Source organism: Anser cygnoides, chromosome 15 (genome assembly GCF_040182565.1).
Source record: "Anser cygnoides isolate HZ-2024a breed goose chromosome 15, Taihu_goose_T2T_genome, whole genome shotgun sequence".
Classification (NCBI taxonomy): domain Eukaryota; kingdom Metazoa; phylum Chordata; class Aves; order Anseriformes; family Anatidae; genus Anser; species Anser cygnoides.
Window position 1 is genome coordinate 5,027,689 of NC_089887.1, and position 24,364 is coordinate 5,052,052.

At 44.4% G+C, this 24,364-nt stretch overlaps 1 protein-coding gene across 3 annotated transcripts in view; it reads left to right on the forward strand.

Annotated features, from left to right (window-relative positions):
- TTYH3 (tweety family member 3) overlaps positions 1-24,364 on the forward strand; it is a 79,130-nt gene extending 54,766 nt beyond the window's left edge. Inside the window, exons 8-15 of one of the 3 annotated variants that reach the window (XM_048061296.2) lie at positions 5,182-5,237; positions 6,437-6,529; positions 6,642-6,734; positions 7,485-7,621; positions 9,646-9,822; positions 10,752-10,827; positions 13,026-13,127; positions 18,518-24,364. In XM_048061296.2, the coding sequence (XP_047917253.1) occupies positions 5,182-5,237; positions 6,437-6,529; positions 6,642-6,734; positions 7,485-7,621; positions 9,646-9,822; positions 10,752-10,827; positions 13,026-13,106 (713 nt within the window). In that variant the 3' untranslated portion in view covers positions 13,107-13,127; positions 18,518-24,364. The remainder of the gene's footprint in view (positions 1-5,181; positions 5,238-6,436; positions 6,530-6,641; positions 6,735-7,484; positions 7,622-9,645; positions 9,823-10,751; positions 10,828-13,025; positions 13,128-18,517) is intronic. The other 2 variants (XM_048061300.2, XM_048061305.2) reach the window with 2 other exon arrangements.

The window sequence follows — 24,364 nt, forward strand, 5'->3', positions numbered from 1 at the left end:
AAGGAGGGGCTCACAGTCCATGGAAGAAGAATGTAGAAATCACATTTACCTTGGAAATCACTTGAGCTGAAATTGGACTGAAAGCAGTCTTTTTTTTTTTTTTTTTTTTATTCTTTTCTAGGTGTCTGCTTTTGACCGGTGCTGGGTTATAAGATACTGGGCTGGGGGCTGTCATCTGCTTTTAAGGACGTTTAAGAACCAACAAGCAATCTTAAATGTAAAACAACCAGAAGCTTTATAGTGCTGGGTCAACTTTTCCCTTTAATCACTGCTTTTAGTTGTTGTTTTTAGATATGACGGGTTGTAATATTCCCAGCCCTATGCTCTGGCATTCAGACTAGCACCGAGTGGCCCAGGTTTGCTTATTTGCAATGCTTTTTTGCTGTTGTTTATAGTATTTTTCCCAGAAAAAAATAACAGCATTGGATACTGGGCAACTAGTATGTTAATATTTCTGTTTATGTATTAATTGCTGTTTGCCAATCTAAATAGAATTAATGGAGCTGAGAATAATCTGATTAAATGCATCATTATTGTTGTAATGTTTTTAGCTGGCAAGTAGATGTCCTTGTTTTGTAGAGAAAATGTGCTGCGTTTAAAAAAAAAGGGGGGGGGGCGTGCTGGGATTGGGCAGAAAGCCTTAATACAGGTTTTGTGGAGGAGAGGCTTAAATCATTTTGCAGAAGAGCATGATATATATGTGCCTAACTCACCCTGTATTCATTAATTGAGATAAAGCCAATGGAGTTGAACAGTGGCTGTATAATCAGCTCCTGCTGCTAGTAAAAAGGCTTGGTGCAGCCAAGATGTTTATTTTCAAAGCAGGAGGCCATCTTCTAGTCTCATTCGTTTTCATTGATATTATGTTATTATCAGATGACTTATTGAATAAAATTAAATAAAAAGACAATCTGTCTAAACAACAGGAAGAGCTTTCTCCAGATTCTCTTACTGGAAAGCTGCATTGAGAAGAGACATTCACTTCATCTGAAAGAACTGCTGACCACAAGGGATGGATAATGGAGCCTTTTACCTCCAGTCCAGCCAAGTTTCTCAGGCTGGATGCTGCAACTTAGCTGCTCAGATATAAACTGCAAGCCTTCTTGTTACACATAGCCTCCTAATTGGCCTCACTGATTCACTCTCATCTTAGAAGCCCAGAGCTGAATGAACCAGAGGACTGACACCACCACCACCGTCCTTTCCTGTCTGAGAAGTAAGGCCAGGACAAAACCTCATGTGGGGATTGTGGTGGCTGCACTGTTATTACTTGGCCTGAATGGGCGCTGCAGGACAGAGCTTGTCCGAAGAGGCGCTCTTGAGATTTGTGTTGAGCTGTTGTCGGCGTTGAGGAGCTGTGTTTTCCTGCGTTGTTTTGTTGGGCTCCTGACGAGCAGAAAACTTTGCATGGAGAGCAGTTGGGATGGCTATGAGCTCTTTACTGAAAACTCATGATCAAGTCAGCCTGCTTTCACCAATAACAGCGGTGTATATAAGAGAAATATAGCTGGTATGCAGATACATCCCTTTGCCTTAGGAAAACAAAACTTCTAGTGGGTAAGAAAACCTGGCCAGAAGAATATGCTTCCTCTTTGACATCACAGGCCTTATAGCTCAACCTCCTCTGATGACTGAACACACAGGCAGTCTCATCTGGGTATATCTGTGAAAAGCAAGCTGGCTAGAGAATGCTTGAGTAGAAATGAAGAATAGCTGGGAAAAACTACTCAAGGTGCAGATTTCATTTTGTAAACTAGGATTTTTTTTCCTGATCGCTCTTTACCCTGCAGATCTTCTTGCTGCCTTTTGGCAAGTGCATAATGCCATTTTCACGTTTCTGCTGAGCTTTGAAATGAATAGTAAGTCTCCATGGTTGCAGAAGCAATGAGTGGATTCTAGCAGCTAAAGCTGTCTTTAGTAGGCAATTCGACTTTCCTTTCTAGGAAAAACAGACTTTACAAAAATAAAGCATTTAGGATAGTTCCCTTCCGTGCCTTCTGCTCCCACACTGCCTGTGCACTGAGAGAGTGGGTCAGGAGGACTGCTGCTAGCAACAGCAGGCACAGGCAGCTGCCACTGTGACCCTACCTAACCCTTCTCCTGTGGACTGCATCTCCTAAAGGCTGGCTTCAAAAATCAGATCCGGCCTTCAGGAATTTTCCTTGAGAGGAAAATGCAACAGGAAGATAATTACAGGGGAGAAACAAAATTGCCTGGAGCTGTTAGCAGAGCACAAATAATGGGTTAGCATAGCTGTTCTCTGGTCAGAAATGTGAGACTTGCTGTTGTACAGGACGGCCTCCATAGGGATTAAAAGTGGTGAAGGTGCCTCCTGTTCTGTCCTTTCTTCCCAGCCTGGCGGTGTGGAGGCAGCGGTCACGCTCCTCTTCATTTACAGGCTTCACAGGACAGGATAACTTCAAGGCAGCTTCAGTGCCTATTGTATGTGTAGCATTAGTTTTAAAGCACCACAGCTATCAACGCACTGTGTTCAGTGCAGGGGAGAGCTGCTCCTGCTGGCTTTGCCATTTCGGAAAACACATTTTACGTACAGAATGTCACACTAGTCGGCTGCAATGCTGGTACTGCTGCCGTGAAGCCTTGTTGATATTGCCTTCCAGGGTGAGCAAGGCAAGCACTCATTTCACCGTTCTGCTTTTTACTTCGCATGTAACCAGCAGTCTTTGATTCTGGGCTCACAAGTTGCAAACTCTGATGGTATCGGGAACTCTCACCTGTAATCTGCCCACCAGGGATGATCCAGAAGGGCCTGAAGAAACATTTCTGGAGCCATATATTAGCAGTATGTCATGCAACTTGGTGCATTTGTAAAGGTGATGTAAAATTGATACCACTGTGGGAGTTTATGCGAAACTTTCAGTGTTTGTTGGCTTAAATTAAATAGGTGACAAGATCAGAGCTGTATGTAACGTTCTTGCTGTGCTTTTCTCTCAACACAGGGGCACTGTAATCCATTTTTTCCTTAGCCATCCCATAGGTTGGGGTGACTTATGAGCCCAGGGGAGCAGTCCTTTCCTTGGCACAGTAGTTGTGCACAAAGTTTGTGTGGTCTGTTCAAAGTGAGGCCCACGAAGCAGTTCTCGCTGCCCTCCTGTCGGCCCAGGTTTTGCTGATTGCTGTTTAGAGGAGGCAGAAGTCATCCCAGAGAAAGAGACGGTGGGGGGAAGATGGAGCATCTGGCAGGAGCTGCCCCAAAGTAGGCTAATGAATTATAAATCACAGCTGTCAGGTTGCATCGCAGCGTGCAGGAGCTGACGGTCTGCGTTGCACCACTCGGTCTCCGGTGCGCTGGCTTGCCGAAAGGTGCATTCAATATTTATGGGAAGTGCGGCAGAATCGGGATACAGTCAGGTCTGCTTCCTGCACAGCTCCCCTTGCTTTTGGTTGTGCGTTTTGCTGATTTCTGAGTTGGGACTGATTAGAATACCTTTGCAACATGGAATACGCTTTACCGAGAGTCACAGATAGAAGATTAAAGGGAATGGAAAAAAGGGTATGAGGAGAAGGGGGGAGCAGTGTATGTGTTTTAGAGCTTTTGTTATCTTCACTGAGCAAACTTCACCCTTGATTTTTCTGAGCTGACGTGCTCCCATTCATCTGAAGAACTGTAAATGTTTGAGAATTAATCTAACGGTATTGGGACGATCGACTCTTTGACAGAACTTCCCTCAATAGCACTACTGAGAATGGCAGGGGAAGGCCTGATACTTGTAATTTGTGCATGCTGACTTTCTTCAGGCAGTTGGTGTAGTGTTATGGAGGGCTCGTGAAGAGGGCACCAGTCTGGTTTCACACACACCTGAACGAGGAGAAATGAAACTGTCTTCAAGCCTGGAAATAGGAGATTTAACAGTCCTACTTATCTGTATTCATAAACATGAGTACTCAGTGAGGATACTGTGACTACTGATAGAGCTACTGTTAAAACGCACCTTTAGAATGTTACCAGCAAGTGATCTGAGGGCCCTTGAACAGATAACTTGTTGCTGGTATCCTAACGCATCATGGTAGGAGCTTCCTTTCCTGACCAAGTCTGTGGTATTGATTTAATATGTAATATACCTTCTTAGCACAAGTCAAAAGAAAGATGCAAAGGAAATTATATGCACTCTTTTAATTCTAACTAGAGCCTTCTAATTAAAATCTAATTACATGCAAGTGACATCCATCAGAAGACAGACTATGTTTACTTTTTCTTCCCTAATGCAAGTCAGAAAGGCAAGAACTTGTTCTTCCTTTTCTTTTCCCAGCACATTCCATTACGTTGCTTGCTTGCTAGATGATAATGTTTTTAGGAAATATTACTGAAAGTTATTTTCTTGAATTAGGAGGGCTTTCTAACATTCTTCTGTGGAACACTGCCTAAAACTAGTCTTTTTGGAGTATGATACAAGAATTCCCAGTTGTGAAGACTCTTTTTTTTTTTTGTTTGTTTTAAACACATGAGCTTGTATATTTAGGAAGTGGTACATTTCAGCATGGTGTGGTAGCGCAGGGATGTGTGTCTGCACCTCCTTTGGCCCAACATTGTGCTTTCACAGGTATTTTTGTTAGCAGCCTGTATTTATATCAGCACTGCTACCTCTCCTGTGCCAATTTTTCTGTGGCTGCTTAGTGACCTAGCTGGTGAACAGAACTGGCTGAAAGTTGAGTTGTCTCTTTGCTATATTCCCTAGGCAGCACTCTACCTTTGGTTGCTGTCAGTGACCGTAGAATGTTATTCCGACACTCAGAAGTTACAGAAATTAACCATCCCACTGGATTTCTCCTAGACTAAGGTCTGGTAGTGTGGTTATACTGTGAATAGTGCTGACTTTGGAATAAAACTTTTTTGATGGTTCCCCTGACTATGCAAGTGGGGCAGCCATGTGCTGCTTTATTGTTGAGAGCGAAACAAAAAAGTAGCGGTTTTAATTGCGGGGAGGGAAACCAAGAGAAAACAAATCTTTCTTCTATCCCCAAATGCAGCCTACATCCCTTTTCCTAGTGCCATCCATGCCCTGTAATCCTACACAGAGAGAGGGAAGTGATTCCATTTATATTGCATTTTCATTTTGTATATTGCTTTCAGAACTCAACACCTCCCTTGTGGCAGTTGTAAACTACTGTAAAGCTGAAACAACATACCTAGTATGACTTTCTCCTCTTTTGTCTTTGCAGATACCCTCCGCTATTACATTACCTGTAGTGCTGGATACCCCAACCCTTTCCAGCAGGTGAGTGGAAGCGCCCTCCCTCCCTCCCTTCATCCCTTCTCAGCATGGTGCCTCTCGCAGGGCATGGGTTAAACGCTTCTGATGCCAGCATGCAGCAAATTGCAAGGTGTTAGCTGCAGGAAACACTCCACCTGTTGGTAAAGCTTTGGTAGCTACTTTCCAGTTGCGCAGGTGATTTAGTGAGCAGTTTTTTTCCACCTTCATCACTGCCTGTATAGCTTCAGGTCCACGGTGCCCTCTTACAGAGGCCTGTATGTGTTGTGGTGAGGAGCATGGCTTTGTTCATGGTATCTCTGTTTACGTGGTGCACTTCTAAGAGAAGCAACATGGAGACAGAGCACCCATAATTATTGCCAGGGTGGGAAACTACAGACTTCCTGCTTTGAATCTCTTCTTACAGGCTCCTTTAGATTAAACACTGGCAACACTCCACTCCCAAACTGCAGCCACTTCAGTGGGTGGGGGAGTGATTCTCGCATATGCCTTCTTAAATCCCTTGGATGTGGGGGGGGTTTGTATCCTGAAGTATAAACGTGAGTCATTATTCTTTTGTGTGGGGGCTGAGGAACAGCACCTGGGCCCATCCCAAACTTTGTCTTGTGTATCAGAGGCCAGAAAGAACCCACACCACCCACTGTTCAGCAGACACCAGCTGCTTCACAGTTTATATTTAGGATTTTTTAAATCCTGTCTTCCTCTGTTTTCAGGGGTGGGGGAAGACCACTTCAGTCTGTGCACTGTTGCCATCAGTTGCATTTCTGGTTGTTCAGTGTAGTCTCTGACATGCTATAGCATGTGAAATTCCCATGGATGCTTTAATGGGGTGTGAAGGCTGCACCCCAATGTAAACAACTTTCAGTATTAACTTTTTCTCAGCCATCTGGTTTAGCAGAAAAATCCAGCTGTGTGCTGTGGTGAGAACATGAGTGCTTTGTGTCTTGTTTTTTTCTCCTTCCTGTCTGTCCTGGCACTGGCCACAGCTCTGCATGTGTGTTTTGTGCTTGTCCTTCCTACAGATGGGTAAAAGTAGAACTTAACCCTATTGGAACTGAACCCATGTCAGCTGAGACATCCTTAACTTACACCATTCATACAGGTGCTTTAGTATTTGGGAGCAAGATGTAAGTCTTAATTCCCAGGAGTTCTTTTGGTCCATGTGGCCTAAGTTGCTGAAACACTGCATGTTTTGTGTTGAGCAGAAGCTGTCAGGAAGTCACAAGGCTCTGGTGGAAATGCAAGATGATGTTATGGAACTCGTGAGGTCAGCGAGCAGAGAGCACCCCACCTCCAAGGTAACTCTCCTCAACTATGCTCTCCCTCTGCTTCCCTTCCATGAATACAAAGCCCAAGATCAGCTTCTGTAGAGCTCTTCCCTTGCAATAATTACTGGCTTGTTGCTTACAGGAGTATCTTATGCGCATCCAGGAGGTTTTAAATTCAACAGAGATCAACTTGCAGCAACTGACAGCTTTAGTAGACTGTCGGAGTCTGCATTTGGTGAGTACTCGGTAATTGGGCCTGCCCTAAGAAAGCACAAAGAGGGATGTAGAGCCTGTAGCATACTGATTATTTTGGAGTTTCGAATCTCCGGTGTACCAAAGCAGTTTATAACAGCTTTACTGATTGACTCCAGCAGAAAGGAAAATGGGATTTTGGAGCAAGTTAGCTTTCTATTTTCGTGTTTAAAGATCAGGGTGGGAAACTGGATAATATGCCTTTGTACATCTACAAGCTGCAGCCATAAGGTTTCAGGAACTGCCAACTTGTTTCCATAGCTCATAGCTTATTGCCTTTCCCATGAAATGCCTTATAGCTGCAGTAAAGCGTGATTGAACTGTTGCCCTAGCTGCATGTCTGAAGGTAGAGAAATAGATAGTCCATGCTTGTGTTCACAGGCAAAGGGACTGAGTGAAGGACCTGAGAGGCTTATTGAAAAATGTGGTGTTTTAAGTTTGGGTGGATAAGTTTGTCTTGGCTTTTTTTCTTTTTTTCTTTTAATTTCTTACTGTGTGGGGCTGAAAATACTGACATGTCTATATCTGATTTGGGCTTTGTGAGGGGAAATAAAGGTTAGACAAATTATGAAAAACACTTGAGGACCCTGAAATTAAAACAGAAATATGCTCTGCGAAAGGGACTATGAACTTTTAAATTGTTTCAGAGAACATAGTCCAGGGGAAGGACTTTTGAATTAGAACTCAATGTTAACTCTCTAGTGATCAGAAAACTGTTCATTTTTCTCTCCAGGATTACGTCCAGGCTTTGACGGGCTTTTGCTATGACGGAGTGGAAGGCCTCATCTACCTGGTTCTCTTCTCCTTTGTCACAGCCCTCATGTTCAGTTCCATTGTGTGCAGTGTCCCACACACTTGGCAGCAAAAGAGGTATAGAGAGGGTTTAGATCCTGTAGTTTTGTAGAGCTCTTTCCTAATGAAGACTGGCTATTGGATTTGTGCCCATGAGCATCTGGAGCCCTTTCCCATATGATCCCAGGAGTGTGAGGCCTTTTAAGCACAGGTCCAACAGAAAAAAAATCTGCTGGCTTTGCTCTGGTTGTGGTTAATATTTACATCTGAACCTTATTGCACTGGAACACTATGTGTGCAGAGTATTCAGTACGCTGCAGGACTTATGAGTCAAGTCAGAGATGAATGTTGATAGCTGTAGAGAAAGGTAATGCTTGAACTGTGTGCCATCTCTTACAGTACCTATTCTCTTGTGTTGCTTTGAGTCATTTGTTCTAGTATGGGGAAGAGAACTGGAATGAGAAGCAGTCCACACATACCTTTCTTGTCTTTGCTAACACTGGGGCAACTGACTTGCACAGCTAATAGAAACTGGGAACAGTCTTGTTTGCAATAGCACGGGCAGATGAGATGCTTGCACACTGGCAGCACTCATGCAACAGCAGAGTTGTTTGGCACTAATATTAATGATGGCAAGCAGGCTGATCAGGAAGTCTTGAACAAACCTTCCCAGGGTCTCATTGACTCACTGCAGCTCCACATGCAGCTACTAAAATAGCTTTGATTTTTCTGTTCTTGTAGAAAAGCAGTAGGCTGTGCAGCAAATTCTCTTCTGTGGTCCCGAAACATGATTTTTGTGGTCTAAGCCTGAGCGCAAGGTTCAAAGTAAAATGGAACATCCTGAACAATAGGAGGAAGCCAGAGCCCACAGGCCTGCAGTGCCCACAGAGAAAGCCTTCGGAAATGCGTCAGAATAGCGCATAAGAAAATGGCTGGTTTCCTTACCTCTTCCACATGCAGCTGTAGAGGCATTTTCAGGAGGAGAATGGTAGTCTGCCTGTTCAAAGAAGAAAAGTTTATGCAGTGTTATCTCTTGTGCTGCCTTCCGTGTGAGCTGCTGCCCATATTGCGATCCCCAGCAGGCTCAGGCTGCTGCTGTGAACTGAAAGATTCCCTCTTGCTTTCTCTGGAGCACCATTTCTTCCTCTAGCTCCCTCGGGGAGGTGATGGATGTCATACTTTATTGCCTGTAAGAGAATGTGCAGGCTGCAATTCCCTGTGTAAATCTTCAGTGCCACCTTGTGGTACAGAAACTGCAAGCGATACTTGAGATGCTACAGCTATGGCCATGTTGTCTCCTGCAAGCAGCAAAGCATTTCATATGGAATGTTTTACTAGCTTTTTCCAGCATCACTAAAATGTATTTCAAATCTTGGAGCTTCATCCCCTAATTAGGGAGATAAAATAATAGCATATTATACATAGGAGGGACAGGAGAATAATATGGAGGGGGGGAAAGGAACCAGCTGACAAACAGCTCTGCTCTGTATTAAAATTGATTTAAATTCCTGGCCTTTTTGAGAGAAGAAAGGCTATAGAAGCAAATGTTGCAACTTACTACATGTAGAGATTTGTGGGGTTTTGTTAGAAGCTGAAGTAGTCACTGTGTAACCATAGCGGAAGTTCAGAGCAGTCTCCAGAGGCTTATCCTTAAAAGCCCTGTGGATATCGCTACAAGGAATGGAAGGACACAGACTGCAGCTTTGAAGGTTGTTTTGAGTGTTGCATGCCACTGTATCTTCACTTCCTCTTTTACATATATTTTTTCCTGTATTTGCTGTGTATTTTGGGATGCGTGTCCATCCTTCCGCTATATGACTGGGCAGTTGCAGAGCTGTGCTGTCTGCCAAGCCCTGAGAGAAGACCATAGGGAGAGTGTAGGGGATCGTGCAGCCGAAAAGTCCAGATGGTGTCTGTGGGAGGTCTGAGTCACAGTGGTGTAGGCTGTGTTTGACACTGCCGCCCTGAGGCATCCCAAATGGGTATAAATGTGGAGGTGTGGAAGATGGTTGGGAGGTTCCTAGGATTACCATGGTTTCCTGCAAACCCCACATGTGGGGTAATTGTAGGGTTCTAGGAGGAACTTTTTTTCCTTCTTGCAGAAGCTCAGATGATGATGGGGAAGAAGAATCAGCTGCTCAGGGGAGCAGACAGACACACGATAATCTTTACAGAGTGCACATGCCCAGCCTCTATAGCTGTGGGAGTAGTTATGGCAGTGAGACCAGCATTCCAGCAGCAGCACACACAGTCAGCAATGCTCCCGTCACAGAGTACATGTGAGTATCCTGACAAAAAGGCCATATTGCAACTTGCCCGAGCTGCTTCACTTGGATTTTGTCGTTGCTAAGCGCTGCGAGGCTGGTGCTTTCAGCCAGGCATTGGAGGTGGTAAGGGATTCTGTCTGAAATGTCAAAAGGCATGTTTCCCGATTAGCATCTGCTGGGAGAATGGGATTGCTTAAAAGTACTGCAGTAGAAAGGGGTTTATTAGGCAGCATACTCAAAAACATGAATCACTTTGTACTGTGGGATTTAGACATCTGCCTACAGAAAAAAATAAAAAATAGTAGTATTGTCCAGGCTCCTTATTGCACAATCTGATCCCCAGAAGACCTGACTCTTCAGATAGAGCAGTTTTGCGAGAAGATTTTAAGCCTCCTGAGACACTGAGAGCCATAACAAAACCTGCAGGCTCTTTCCTTCCCAGTGATTGCAGTCAGCTCTGACATTTGTTGCAGTCTGGAGCTACCTAGTTCAGGTGGGACCTTCAGAGCTTTCTCCACAAGTGCTGAACTCTGATCACGCTTTGACTCTCTTCAGGGACTGTCTCTTTTGGGCTGCCACATCGTTTTCTTCCCCTTAGACTTTGTCCTTATTTTATCTCCATTTCTACAGCATGGCAGTTCTGACTCTGCAGAGAGGCAGATTTTTCACACGAACCTATTTTTAAATCATTCGACATGATTCAGTGTGGGCTGTTCCGAGTGTAAAGATAGTGCTTAATCTGAGGAAAATAACGCTAGTTTTGTGTCCTTAACTGAAAAAGGGGATCCACTTGGCCTGTAAGAAAAGCTTTGAGGGAGACAAGACTGATTTGATACGGTAGTTCTGGGGGGATGTATACTCTGTCCCATGTCACTGTCAGAGACCTTCCCCAGAGAAGTGTGGCACGTACCCCCATTACCATGTGTGTCTTCCTTTCCTAGGAGCCAGAATGCAAATTTCCAGAACCCCCGTTGTGAGAATACCCCGCTCATTGGCCGGGAGTCCCCACCTCCCTCAGTAAGTCTCTCTTTACTGCTCCTCTCTGCTTCAGCGACTTTGGGGAATACACATTTACCACTCCTGTATACTCTCAAGGGAGCTGGTTGTGTAGCCAAGCACAGGATCTGGCCCATAAATGGCAGCAATTTGAATAGACAAGCCGTGTCTCACCTGCCATGGAGAATAAAACAACTCTGCTACTTTTGACATTGCACATAAAAATAATAAAACTAAATCTGTTAACACTGGTAATCCTATGGGCCCAGTCCTGCCACCACTGAAATGCATGAGTGTCTTGGTGGGTGACTTCAGCAGGATGATTCACTTGCATGCAGTATTCTTGCTATCTGTGGCACTGGTTCCTCAAGTTTACAAAGAAATTTGTTAAAGCAGTAAATTCAGAGTTATTGCTGAACCTCTCTCCTTAATCTGCCCTAAAGAGACAGTAGGATGAAATTTGTATTTTTTTGTTGCTGTTGAGATTTTTTTTTTTTAATCTTTGTTTCACAACTATTTTACTTTCTTTAGAATCTGTTTTTGTATTTAATTTCCTATGGAGGGAAAAAGAAAAAACACTTTCATGGAAGGTTTTGATATTTGGAGTGGCCTGGTAGCCATTTCAGTATGCTGGATAAAACATGGGCATGCCTTCATGTATGTGTAAGAACTAGATGAATCTTGCCCTCCTTCACTGGATCCTGTGAACCTTATGCCAGAACCTGGAGAACATGCCATCGCAGTGCTCGTTAACTTGGTGGTGTGATTACAGAGGATGAGTAGTAGCATGTTTAATAATCAGCCAGTCTTCAGGTATAGGTAAAGAAAATACACTCAGTGGTGCATGATTCAAATTCATGGGGAGGATGGAGTAGGAACTGTGGTGGGAAGGGGGACATCACATTCATGTTTTCACTTCAAAATGACCAGTTCATCTCACCGTAGAGAAAGAGGAAAACTGGAAGGTTGAGCCTTATCTTGGTACTTGGTCAGGTTTCTTGCAACCTTCTTAAAAATACAGATTTTTTTTTCCAATCCCTGGTATTGTGAAACACGACCTCTGGTAGCTTTATCTGCTCTCAGCAATGCGACAGTCCTTGGGAGGAGCTGGCGTGCCGCACACAGTACGGTATGGCAAGAGTTTGCTTTACCACTGGCATTTCCTGCCTCTAGACCTGCCAAGGCATATGTTTGTTCAGTGTCTGTAGGCCACGGTCGTGCCTCCCCTTCCCCTACAGCTCTCATGCTTCTGAAAAAGCACGCTCCTTTCCACAGGGGCTGCAGTTACGCAAGACATTCCCTGGTTCTTCGGTAGCTGTTTGCATTAATACCCTGAAGGGGGATCCGAGTCCTGGTGCCTTTAGGCTGGCTTCTGAGAAGAGGTTTATTTTTTGAGATTTACAAGATTTATCTTTTTTTTCCAGCGGAACTTGACTTGACAGCCACCAATATGGTCTGTAGGGAAGTGTAGGAGCTGGAGGAGGAGGGGAGAGTGCATCGCTGCTCCTGTAGAAAAAGGGAGCTTCTGCCTAGGTGAAGCAAGGAATAGGCTGTAAAATAAATGTCTTTTCTGGAGGGATGTACTGATAGTAGATGGGCAGTGGAGAGAAGGCAAATACTGTCTGCTATCCTGGTGTACAGACAGGCAGCAGGGGACAGGGGGATTTTCTGTTTTATTGTTATTTGGTTGTTTTTTTTGTGGTTTTTTTTGCCCTTTTTTTTTTTTTGGTTTGGTTTTCTATTCACAGCTCTCCATAGTAGGTGACTGAGACTGTATGGAAGCGGAAGAACTTGCAGGACCTGTTTGTAGCAAATTATCTGTTAGAAAGAGAGTGATAAAAACAGAATATTAATGTGCATATCCCTGCCTCTTTCTGGGAGGAGGAGGGGGTTTATCATCTCAACAGGGTACGTCCAATGTGTGGACAAGGCTGATATATTCCATTTAGCTTCTTTCTGAGAACAGATGGTGAAAACTAAGGTGTGATGATCCTGCTGCATTGTTTGTCCGTTACTTTTCCTGGCTTTTTGTTTGTTTGTTTGTTTTTCCCTCCTCTCATTCCTTCTGTTTTCTCCTTCTTGCCACAGGGCTATCCCCTTAGGGTTGTAGAGACCACCTTGTCACCGACACACACCACAGCGTTTCACTTGCTTGCACTGTGTTTTTCATGCACGTTGAGGCTGCACTCTCTTTTTCTCTCTTTCTTGCGTCATCACAGTTGTATTTGGCTGCCATGGACAGTAGCAGCCATATGAGCTGGCAGCTTAAGCCCTCGGACAGTGCACGGACATACTGGTAACAGCGCCCGCAAATGGAACAGGTACTGGAAAAAAAGGTCCTTCTTGCTCAACCCCTTCTCCACTCCCAACCACTCCTGTCATCCCTGCACTGTTTATCCCAGGCCAGTGCCTTTTATTTCTTCACATTCCTTTCCTCTGCACCTCCCACCCCATTCCCTCCTGCCAAGGGTTAAAGTTACATAGTTGTGCTCTGGTGCAGACTGAAGGAGCATTATTAACCTTGGAAAGGCTTCTGGTGCACGATGTGATGGTTGGAGAGGCCCGTGCCTCCTAAAGGCGAACTCACGGCTGCTTTAAATCAGAGCCCACGCTGGAGAACAGCTTAAACACTTAGTACTGAGCACTGCTTAAATGTACAAATAACATTGCACTTCAAATGCAGAACAAAAGTTCTCCCATCCCAAGAAGCCATTTTCTAGCAAGAACCAATCTAGCAGCTTTTCAGTCAGGACAGGGTGTCTTATTTCAACTTTTTGGTGTCCCCTGAGCCCTGCTGCTGTTCTCTTTGTATTGACTGGTCATAGCAGCATGTGCCCACAACCAGAGATACTTATCTGCCACATGCTTTAAGTTCCTCAGTAGGATTTTTAATCTGTTGAAAGATCCTAGCTGGTAATGGTGGCCTGTCCTAAAGAGTTGTTTCAATGCCTGTTAGATCTGTGTGCAGCTCCTCCTTTTATCCTCGCATTTAAAGTCAGAAAGGAGTAAGTTTAAAAAAAAAATAATCCTGAAGGGTCCAGATACGAGCACTAAGATCTATTTCATTCTGTTTCCAAACCTTTTACTGTTTTGTTTGATCTGTGTGTGTCCAAATCATTCCATCCATCTCCCATCGGCTCTGAACAGGGCCCTCTTAGCATCATTTCACCGTCTGAATTCCCAGCGTGCTGCTGTTGTGGGTGTTCTCCGAGGTAGCCAGTGTGTCCTCCCTCACGGTGGTCCATGAGAAAGCCACGTGTAGACAGAGAAAGGCAGCTAGACTGCCTTAGGCCTTGTAGTTTTTAGCCTGGTTGAATACATGGTATAATTACAACACCCATGCAACTCACTTGGTGTAAAGGACAGCGTTGCTCCATCAAGGGAGCCACAGCCAAAACTGGAAGGTGTTGGTTCCAGCTGGAACAAAGGCCTGCTGCTTTTGGCCCATGCAGCCAAAGGCCCGAATCTTACAGTCTGTTCGCAGAAAGACACGTCCATAAAGCTGCTGTTCCTCCATTTCTGCTGTTCTTGTTGGGACTTAGCCTCGCATTGGGTTCCTTTCTGTCACACTGCTGCTTGGTCTGCCTTCTTGCTGCCTCGTGCCATTTGTCTGCCTGCCTTGTGATGTGCTGGGAGGTGTGCTGGCTGAACTGGGTGTCTTGGTGCCTTCTCCCATGGTGCATGAACACAAACTTGTCTTGAAGCATGGTGCTAGCACCCTTGAAAGGGTCACGACTTTCTTCAATCTGAAGTCTTGTAAAGACTGCTCTTGGGCTTGTGGTGTCTTTTCTGCTTTCTGATTCCTGCAGGTGGTATCGTAGCAAAGCTAGAAAACTGCTTATGGGTCTATCCCATAAAATATTGTCTGGGGGGGGAAAATTCTAGTCTTCATTCTGGATTTGAGATACCCTCTGGGCTGGAATATGACCTCATTTCAGTCTTGACTGTCTTCTGTTTACCTAAGGTCACACCCAGAGTTTAATGTGGCTGTCTGCACGGCTAAGAAAAAGCCATTGCATTCTTTCCAAGACTTTAAAAACAAACAAAACAAACAGAAGCTCTGTTCTTTTGACTTGGAAAACTTAAGTCCCTTTGAATTCAGAACCCACTGGCTGGAATTAGCTGTTTCCCTCCATGTTGTACCTCCCATACATAATGATACCAAAGCCTGTGTGTTTACTGTGCTGTAGCTATTTGAGAGGTGGATCAGCTTTTAAGAACTTGACTCCAGAAGCTTTGGTCTTCATTGGCTTACCTGAACAGCTCTGGCAGGAAATCAAAGTCAGGGTAGCCAAAGAGAGATGTATGTGTTTTTTTAACCACAAACAGTAAATGGTTTTTACTTGGAGTCATGGTTTCACGTGGTAAGTGATCTTCCAGCATAGCTCAGTTAGCAGTGAAGTATTCATGATCTGCACAGTTCACAGGACTTGGTAGAATTCATGATCTCTGAAATTAACTGATTATTCTCCTTAATTTTTATTAGTTTTTGCAACCAGTGATTCCTTTGTATGCAGGCTACATGCGTTAAGCACCTAACTTTTATGTGCTGGCAAATTATGCCTATCAAAGTTTTTATGCCCTCAGCAAGGCTAGATGTAAAGAAGAGACTCTTTCTTTTAAGAAATGCAAAAATAAACTTGTGTGCAATCAGCTGTGTTTGTCCTAGCTGACTGGTAAGTGACTGAGAGGTGTGTTGTGTGGAATAACATGAGACACCTGGAGAAATGGCAACAAGAAGGCTGTTAGGTGCCCTGCTCAGGGGAGCTAACAGCGTGGTGAAGGTCCTGTCATCCGTGATGGGTTCAGAAAGGTATGAGAGGGCATATAGGCACCTGGGCGCTGAGAGTACTGGAAGAATCGATGCATTGTGCATGTTCTTTAACCTTCTATGAAAGCTCCTCTTTAAAAGAAACTAAATGCAACTGCGTACCTTATGGCTCTGTCAGGCACTGTATCCAGGTTACCTCTGAGCAGGGACCAAGACCTCCTGAGCTCTGAATTGTTGTGCTCAGGCTTAGAAGTCTTTCTTTAGATTTTTTTTTTTAAGGGAACTGAAGTCTGAAGTTATTTTAACCGTGGATAATACATTTTGGTTTCATATCCATGTGACTGGCAAGTTTGTGCTGATACATCTTCATCTATTGGCCTGTCTAGATGTAGGGATCTGTGTATTCCACAACATCTTTCCTTTGCTTCCGAGCGGAGGACTGAAGGACTTGGGCGAGAGACTGCCAACAGCATATGGAGCAAAACATTCATACAGTGAACCTAACACAGTGACAAAAGATTCAATGCACGCTTGTAGAGCTGTGCTGCTCATGAGGGGTGTGCAGAAGTGTTAGCTCTCTGCTTCCAGTTTTCAACCATACTTTTCACGGTCATTAAATATATACTTTAACAGAAGGAGTAACTGGTTCAAACTGTAATGGGAAAAGGTTCAAAGGTGCAAAAATCCTGCGTTAAGGAGAGAACATCAGCCCTAACTCTGACTATTGAGTCTTGATTTGTTCCTTGAGGTGGATTGCAGGTAGGTTTGAATGTAAAATGCTCTCTGCTTGACTGTCCAAATCTCATGATCCTGATTACTTTGTTTCAGTGTCTCTTAAACAACTGTGGTGTTTTTTTCTTGGAGGAGGGAGGAGTGAATTCTTTTCAGCTTCTCCCTCCGCAATGATTGTACTCTGTACATCCTTGAAATGCAGTTCATCAATTGGCCTTCCTTGATTTGTAATGTTCTAAAGAAAGTTGATGCTGCAAGTTGTGTGCTGAATCTTTATGATTTGTCTAGCAAGATGCACAATGACCTTCCATGATCCTTGATTTTTTTTCTAAGTACTTCTTAAAAAACCTTATCAACTGCAAGTTCTGTGTTCATACTCATCTCCTATGACACTTCACGTATAGAATACAAATGGAAAATGAGCAATCAAATGCCCTCTAAGACCCTCTTTTTAGCATGATGCTTGGCTGGTAATTTCAGCAGTATGCTATCTGAAATGTGTCCTACTTATCCTGTGAGAAAGCTCTTTGACTTCTAAGCTTCTTTGAGCCTGTTGGGTTAGTCCCATATGTTTTAATAATGCCCTAAGCTTCATTTCTGAAACAGTAATCATACTTCATAAACTGTATAGAATATACAGTTCAACTGGCTCAGCTTGGTATTTTCTACTTTTTCTTTCTCAGTGGCAAAAAAAAAATACATCTTAAAAAGAGAAAGAACATACGTACCCTTTGTCTTCTAAATATAGATGCCATTTCTGGGCCAGAGTTTTATATTAAGATCCATTTTCTGCAGAAAGTTTTCCAATTATGGAAGACACTAAAAGTTGAGTGTGCAAATAAGCCTCAGGTGTCTTCATCTTGTGCTGATGGGGTCAGCCCTGCTAAAGGAGCAGTCTCTCTCTTCTATTGTGCAGAGGTTCAGCCCGGTTTGGTCTGTGAAGGAAAACTGATTAAAATACCGTTAACTCTCTGAAAACCCCTTTGAATATCTGAGCTTTTGAGAGCCTAAGGATGCCTCATAATGTTCTTTCCCAGCGTGCAAGATAAATCCTACCTCCTGGTGGGGAACTGCCTTTCAGTTGTCTCTTTGCCAGCTTAACTGGCTATTTCATGTGGTACAATTTTAAAGGTGATAAAAAGTCAGTATGCTGAAAAGCACTCTTGGGAAGTAAGATGTGGATATTATAGAATTATTCAAGCTCTTACTGGTATAAAAAGAGGAAAAAAATACCTGTCGTCATTGCTTGGTTGTTAGTATCATGGTAGCAGAGTCCCAGAAGCAGTAGCCATGATGAAGGCGTGGAACACATTGGCATAAAAAGACAAAGACTTTTGTTCTTACTGCGGTGTGTGATTTGCATGCTTTTCAGCTCAGTAGTCAAAACTGAATGGCATAGGTTCCCCTTGTAGTTTCTGGGAGCTGTTTTGGATTACCTTGCTTGGAATAAAAAAAGAAGAAAACAACCCCCAAACCAAAGGCACCTCTCATCTTTGTGAATTTCTTTTCTCACCCCCAGGCTGGAGTCTTGTCTACCACTGCGTGGTACGCAGGCTGGATCCCAAGCCATTGGTGGATAATTAACCATCTGATAACTGTTAGCTAATATCATCTTGTGGGATGGCAGCCTGTTGCCGGTCTGGCGGGGTCTCTTCTCCCTCAGGCATAAATTGTTCACAAAGATTCATTCTTCCACACTTTTCTTTCGAACTGTCCATCTGCGACGCATGCAGTCTTCTTATGCCCTCGTTGCAGTAAAATGCAATGTACTTTATTTCCGTTTCCTTTTCAACCTCCTTTTTCTGTCAACGTGACTAATTGAGGACGAAGGTATGTGGTGGGTTTTTACATCTGCATCATTTCCATTTCCCTCTTTTCTCCCAAGTGAAATATGGCATAATTTGACTCGATGACTGTTGGATTTCCTTCTCCATTGAGAGCTTGGTTAAATCATTAGCCCATCTGCACCGACCTGGCCATCAACCTTGCAACAGGCTTGACAGTATGTTACTCAGACTTGGCTACTCAATGATTTGTGAAATTTTCCTTGTCAGACCAAGCCAGCAGCTCCTTGATATGCAGTAAATACAGACCATTTTATGCTGGGAGGCGGTCGTAGTCTGTCGTTCCATGCTTACATTAGTCATTATGACTGACTTTTCTGTTCTGTTGTTTGTGTTTTGTTTTTTTTTTCTTGTCTTCCTCCAGTACACCTCCAGCATGAGAGCCAAATACCTCGCCACCAACCAACCTCGTCCAGATGCTGGCAGCGTGCATTAAAATGAAAAAGCTAAAGCAAAAAAAAAAAAAAAAGGCAAAAAACAAAAACAAAACAACAAGAAAACCCACATGTGCAGTCAGACAAAACAATGTGCCAACTGCTGTGCCCCTGTGCTGTCCTCGTAGAACAATCCTGCTGTTCTGCCCAAAATCCAGTGCAGCTCCTGTTTCTCCAGCCCAGACCACCCCTCCAACCTGGTACCTGCCCACTGGAGTGGAAGCCCCTTTTGAATTTAAGCCTTCACTTTGCTGTACCTGATGTGCAAGAGAGAGCAAGCACGTACAGGCAAGCAACCAAGAGATTACCATCCTGTCCTGGATTCCAGCTGCCTGGGGCCAGCTTTAACAGAGTAGCCCGATAGAAAATGTTGGTGAATATATTCTGCCCCCATTTTTTCCCCTTCTGTTCCTCAGAAGAATGCGGTGAAAGATGGTGGTAGGTCTCTTCTTACTTCTGCAGTGGGATCAGTGGAGCTGCTTGGTCTGTCAAACGCTGAAGAGGCAGAGTTTTGGTGTCTGTGACTAGCGACCAACGAGGGGAAGCTGAGCCAATGCACAATACAGCATCTGGGGGGGAGTCCTCTGGTCCAGCGCCCTGTGTGAGGAAGGAGGGAAACCCCTGCCTCTTGGTGTCACTGTATATCCACTGTAATCTGTGAGCCTGTGGCTCTTTTCTAGAGAAAACCACTCCACTAGCATGGTAATGAAAAAAAAAAATCAATTAAGAAAGTGCTGTTTTCTTTCCCACTCTATCTAGCCTGTGAATTCTCCAGGAGGAGCAGGGGGTCACAGCACCACCTAAGTACCCGGTCCATTGCTCTGAACCTGACCTCTCTGCTCCACCAGGGAAGCCCAGGTACTTGCAGATGGCGTTCTCGGTGCTGCTTTTATGAGGCCAACACACAGAACAAACAGGAGCCAGCCACCACCCACTTGGTGCCAAACTTTTCCAGGAAAAGACTTGTAAGACTTTATGGTTGGTTTTTTTATGTTGGTTTTTTTGGTTGTTTTTTTTTTTTTTTTTTTTTTTTTGCACTGAAGAGTTTCAGCTCTCTGATATTAGGTCTTATGGGACAGTCAGCTTGCAAAAGCAAGAGGGACTGCAAGCACCAATGGATTTATAGCAAATGCAAACTCCCTGCAGGAGTGACCTGTGAACTCTGGTGGACTTTATTTTTCTTTTTTTATTCATTTTCTTTTTTAATCACAGTTTACAGCACAGGGTTGCTGAACTGGCACTGAAGGAAGTTTTATGGAGCCTCAGTCCTAACAAACTCACAAAATCCTCAGTATATCTTCTGTGCTCCGGAATCAGAAACACAAATGCCATCATTTGGGCATTTGGAGAATGTTGTGACTGTCAGAACATATTTTTTTCTATTTGTTTTTGTTTTTCAAGGCACATTGCTAACCACTATCTGACCATATTCAGGCACATGTAGGCATTTTTCTAGGCATGAGCTAGAACAAGGCTTGCAAAGGGGCAGCTGGGTGCCTGCAAAGGGCAACATCCTCCATTGGTGCTGTACTTTCCACTGACGAGCAGTGCTCCAAAGGACACTGACCACTTACTACTGGAAGAGCAGGCTGCCTCTTGGGCAGCTAGTAGTACTGTAGAGTACTGGCCTTTCAGTAGGGAAACTATGATGTTCCTTCTGTTGGTGTTTTTTGTTTTTGTTTTTTAACCTCTGAGCAGCAGTGTGGCTGCTGAGCATGATATTAAATAACTGGCAGAAGAAATAAAGTGGGAAATATCCCTCAAACTGGAGTTGAGCCATTGGCAGAGGCAGTTAATCTTCACGTCGGTGACGTTCAGGCTTGGTGTCCATTTACCCCACGTTTGCTGTACGGGGCACAAAATCTACCAATCTGCCTTTACTCAAGTCAGTTGCCTTCTTGCAGTGAGGTAAGGATTGCTCCTCGCAATGATGGTGTTTGCTCTCAAAGGGTACCAGCTCTGTGGAAAGCAAGCTTTGAGCTCCTCTTAAGAAGATAAACCACTAACAGAACAAAAAGCTGTAGGCCAGCTTGTACCATTCAAAGGAGTGAGGGAGAAAGGGAAGACAAGGCACCGCGCAGCCAGGAAGAGAAGGTTTGGGAGAAAACTTCACACTTCACCGTAAATCTGTGGAAGCAGGATTTTCTTGCTCAGGACTGAGTAGGCCTTTCAGACGCATTTGAGGGGCTTCACACTGAAACATACCTCGGTGTTATCAAATTACAAGGGCAGGGAAACATAGCCGCAGCTTGTATGGAGGGATTTCTGTGGCTCATGAGCACCAGGTTTTCCACCTTGTCTTAAAGCCTACCAGAAGACCCCGGGCGTGCAAGCACGTGGCATGGTTAGCTTGCAGGGCCCAAAGTATGCAACTGCTATCCAGGGGGGACTGAACCTTCCCCTCGCTTTGAAGAAAGAAGCAAGAGCCATATAATGCTTACTAAGAACAAATCGTTCTACTGTCATCTGTCCCTGCAAGGATGTGCCCAGATTGCTACTTCGGCTGTCATTTGTAGGGGAGTTGCCCTAAAATCTGTGGCCTGATTCTGCTCATTGAAGGCAAGCATTTTGAAGGCTGGAGGGTGTGGAGAACCCCGTGAGGACAGGTGCTTCTGTATACTGACATTGCTGTATACAGAAAGCATCCTGAATATGGATGTGATTGCATTTTGGGAGGGGTTGGATCCAAATTGCCACAGTGGCGTTGCCTGTGCCAGGAGGGGCATGGGGAGCCTATGCCTCCTGTTTGCAGCACCTAATGCAGCAGCCACCTTGTCCTGCTTCCTTCCAAGGCTTGGTGTAGTCACTCGTAACACCCAGAACAGCTTCTGACAACGTTTGGGGCTTGCAGCAAGGCACAGATGTGGAGATATGTGCTCTGTGACTTCAAAATATAACTGGAAAGAATGTTATGGAGATGACGTTTTGCTCTCTGGAGGCCAGCATAACATGACTGCAGTGTGAGCTGTGTACTTTTGTCCAGCCAGCACTTCCTTTACTTGACATGGATATTGCACTTTTGTAAAGCATCCTGGAACTCTGCTGCCCCGCTGCATGCTGTGCAGAGCGCTGGATAGGAAACACAGACAAACGTTTTGGTTTTGTTTTATTATTGTTGTTAGTACTTTTTCTTTTTCCTTTTTTTTTTTTTTTTACTGGAACCTTGAGCGACAGTGTGGCATTTCTGCAGGCTGGTCTGAGTGGATCTGCTGAAGAACAGATGGCCTTTGCCTATTCTTATGGCTGCGACGTAATCAGTCTCATCCATATGGTCACACTTTGTCTGAGGAGTGGACTTTGGAAAAGCCAAGATCTCCCAGACTCTGTGCCTCCCTCTCGGGTGAACAGCAGGTGCTATCTGGCGAAGACTCATCTGTTCTGGATGGCATTCATGGTTGAGGGAGTCCAAACTCTTCGAGCTGTAGGGGGGAAAGCTGTGGAGACCTCTCTCTCTTCCATTGTGTGTCTTTGTTCTTAATGTGACAAAGCGCCGAGGCTGTATCGCTTGGCGTGTCCCAGCTGACCTTATCAGGACATGAATCATGTTACTGGTCGCTAACAAAAGGGTCCAGGAGTCAGGGGAGCTGAGATTGGCCTCTGGACACCTCACTGACTGCAACAGGGAAGGCGGCTTGTCCGGTCGAAGGTGACTGCATCGGTGAAGACACTTCATGTTACTTTTTCAGAAGCACAAATGTGGTCATTGGCTTGTCTGGTTGGCTTGGTTTATTTCCACTGCATCATCATGTGTGAATGACTTTTTCTTTTGGAACTGAGAACTCTTCCAAGCACACGAACATCTCCACAATGTGAAATGTAAATAGCATGTTGGACTCTTGCGTCCAGTGTTCAAGACTGCATTGTAATTGTAAAGGAAATCAAATCAAGACTTGGCTGTGAATTTCTTGTGCTGTCTTGGGAATATAACTGTAGTGTTTGTATCCTGTATGTACTATTAAACTGAGTTCATTTTATGTGCTGATAAAAGGGTTCAAGCTAAGATTTTTAGCGTACATCCATGTACCCAAATGTGAAGGATGGAGTGCTCCCTTCCCCTCCTGTCCTTTTTAAGTTTTCTCCATTTGATAGGTGTTAATTTTCCGTGTACAGTCATCTCAGCCAAGATGCAAGGATGTTCATTTGAGTGCTTTGAGGAGGACACAGTACATGGGGATTTCAGCGATCCCAAGTCAGGATTTCCATAGCAGTTCCCTAAAAATATGTAGTGTTCACATGAAAAGCTTGGCCTTTCTGAGAGTAAACAGCTTCTGGAGGGGCTGCTTAGCCATCGCTCGTGAGAGCTCTTGGTACTGCGGGGTGATAGCAGGCAGGAGTGCATGGCTACCCGTGTGAGCAAGGTACAGATACCCGTGTGGATAAACCCACGTTAACTTCTGGTCCCACCTTCCAGCAGCAGCTGAAATTGCGTGCTGAGCCCTTTGAAGAAGAGAGCAGTGTCTTGGCTTGTTGCTTAGAGCCACCTCACCTGATTGAGGTGTAGATTAGGTGGGTGAGTTTCTCCTTAGGTAGAGAGGGGTCTTTGAAGTACTTCCTACATAGGGACCAAGCCAGGGTCTTCCCCTGGCAAACAGCTCTGTTAGTAACTCACTGAACACCTCTGGGTGGGAGGGGAGAAGCCCTCCAGGCAGATACTAAGGAGTAGATCTAACGCCTTGAGAGAGGGGACCCGACCAGACTTAATCCGTACCTTTGGCCAGGTGGCTTCTTTCATCACCAACTACGCTCGTTTTCCAGAAGTGATCTGTGTGCGTGCGGTGGATGGCTTCTCTAGTCCTTCCAGGAGGCCCAGCAGAAGCGTGGGATGCTTTGGTAGCAGTTCCTAGATGGCTAACAAGTGGTCCGTGCTTTTGGGGGGAACAGTGGGATCTCCTGCCGAGCCATGATGGTGAGTGTGTTGCCCAGCTGGGAGAGAGAAGGGTTGGGTCACCAGTGGCCCCGAGCTGCCGGGTGCTCACCCAGCCCCTGTGGCTGCGTGCGTGAACAAAGTGGAACATAAATTGATGTACAACCAGAAAGTTCAAAATATTCCTTTCCTAAAGAGGATAACTGTAGCATGAAGCTCTAGGTGCTCTGCGTATTTGATACCACATTGCTCCTCACTATGCAATTCCAAACTCCTTCCTTCCTCTTCCTCCTCTAATCTCCCACGAAGACTTCTCCAGTGGCCTCTGTGCAGGAGGGCACTGGGCTCCCAGAAAAGCTTCATTTCTTTCATCGTCCTCTGCGCTGGGGCCGGGTGCCCAGCTGCCACGTCGTGTGCCTCAGGTCCCTTGTTAACGGGAGGCCCCATGAGTTTCATTCACATCATTCAGAGGGAAGTTTTTTGTTTTGTTTTTTTTTCTTGGACACTGTGCACAGAAACCTAATGGTGATCATGTACCTGGCCTTTTTGTAACTTCTCTGTTTCGTTTTTTTCTTCTTAACCATAATGGTTGTATATCATACCACTTTATATACATATATAATATATAAATATATATAATTTTTTTTTAAACTTTGAACCTGCTAGTTTCTTTGAAGAGTTCCTGCACTTACCCAAAATGTTTTTAAATTGTGAGGGTTAAAGAGGATTGAGCCCATTTTTGTATCTTTACTTTTAATTCTGTAGTTCTATTGATTGTAATGTAGCTATTTTTTACTGTAATTTTTTGGTTTGCAAATACTAAAAAAAAAAAAAAAAAGAACTAAATGTAATTTCTGTGGTTTCTATTCAGCTTGGGTTTCATGTTTTAAAAATAAACAATATAAAACCACTG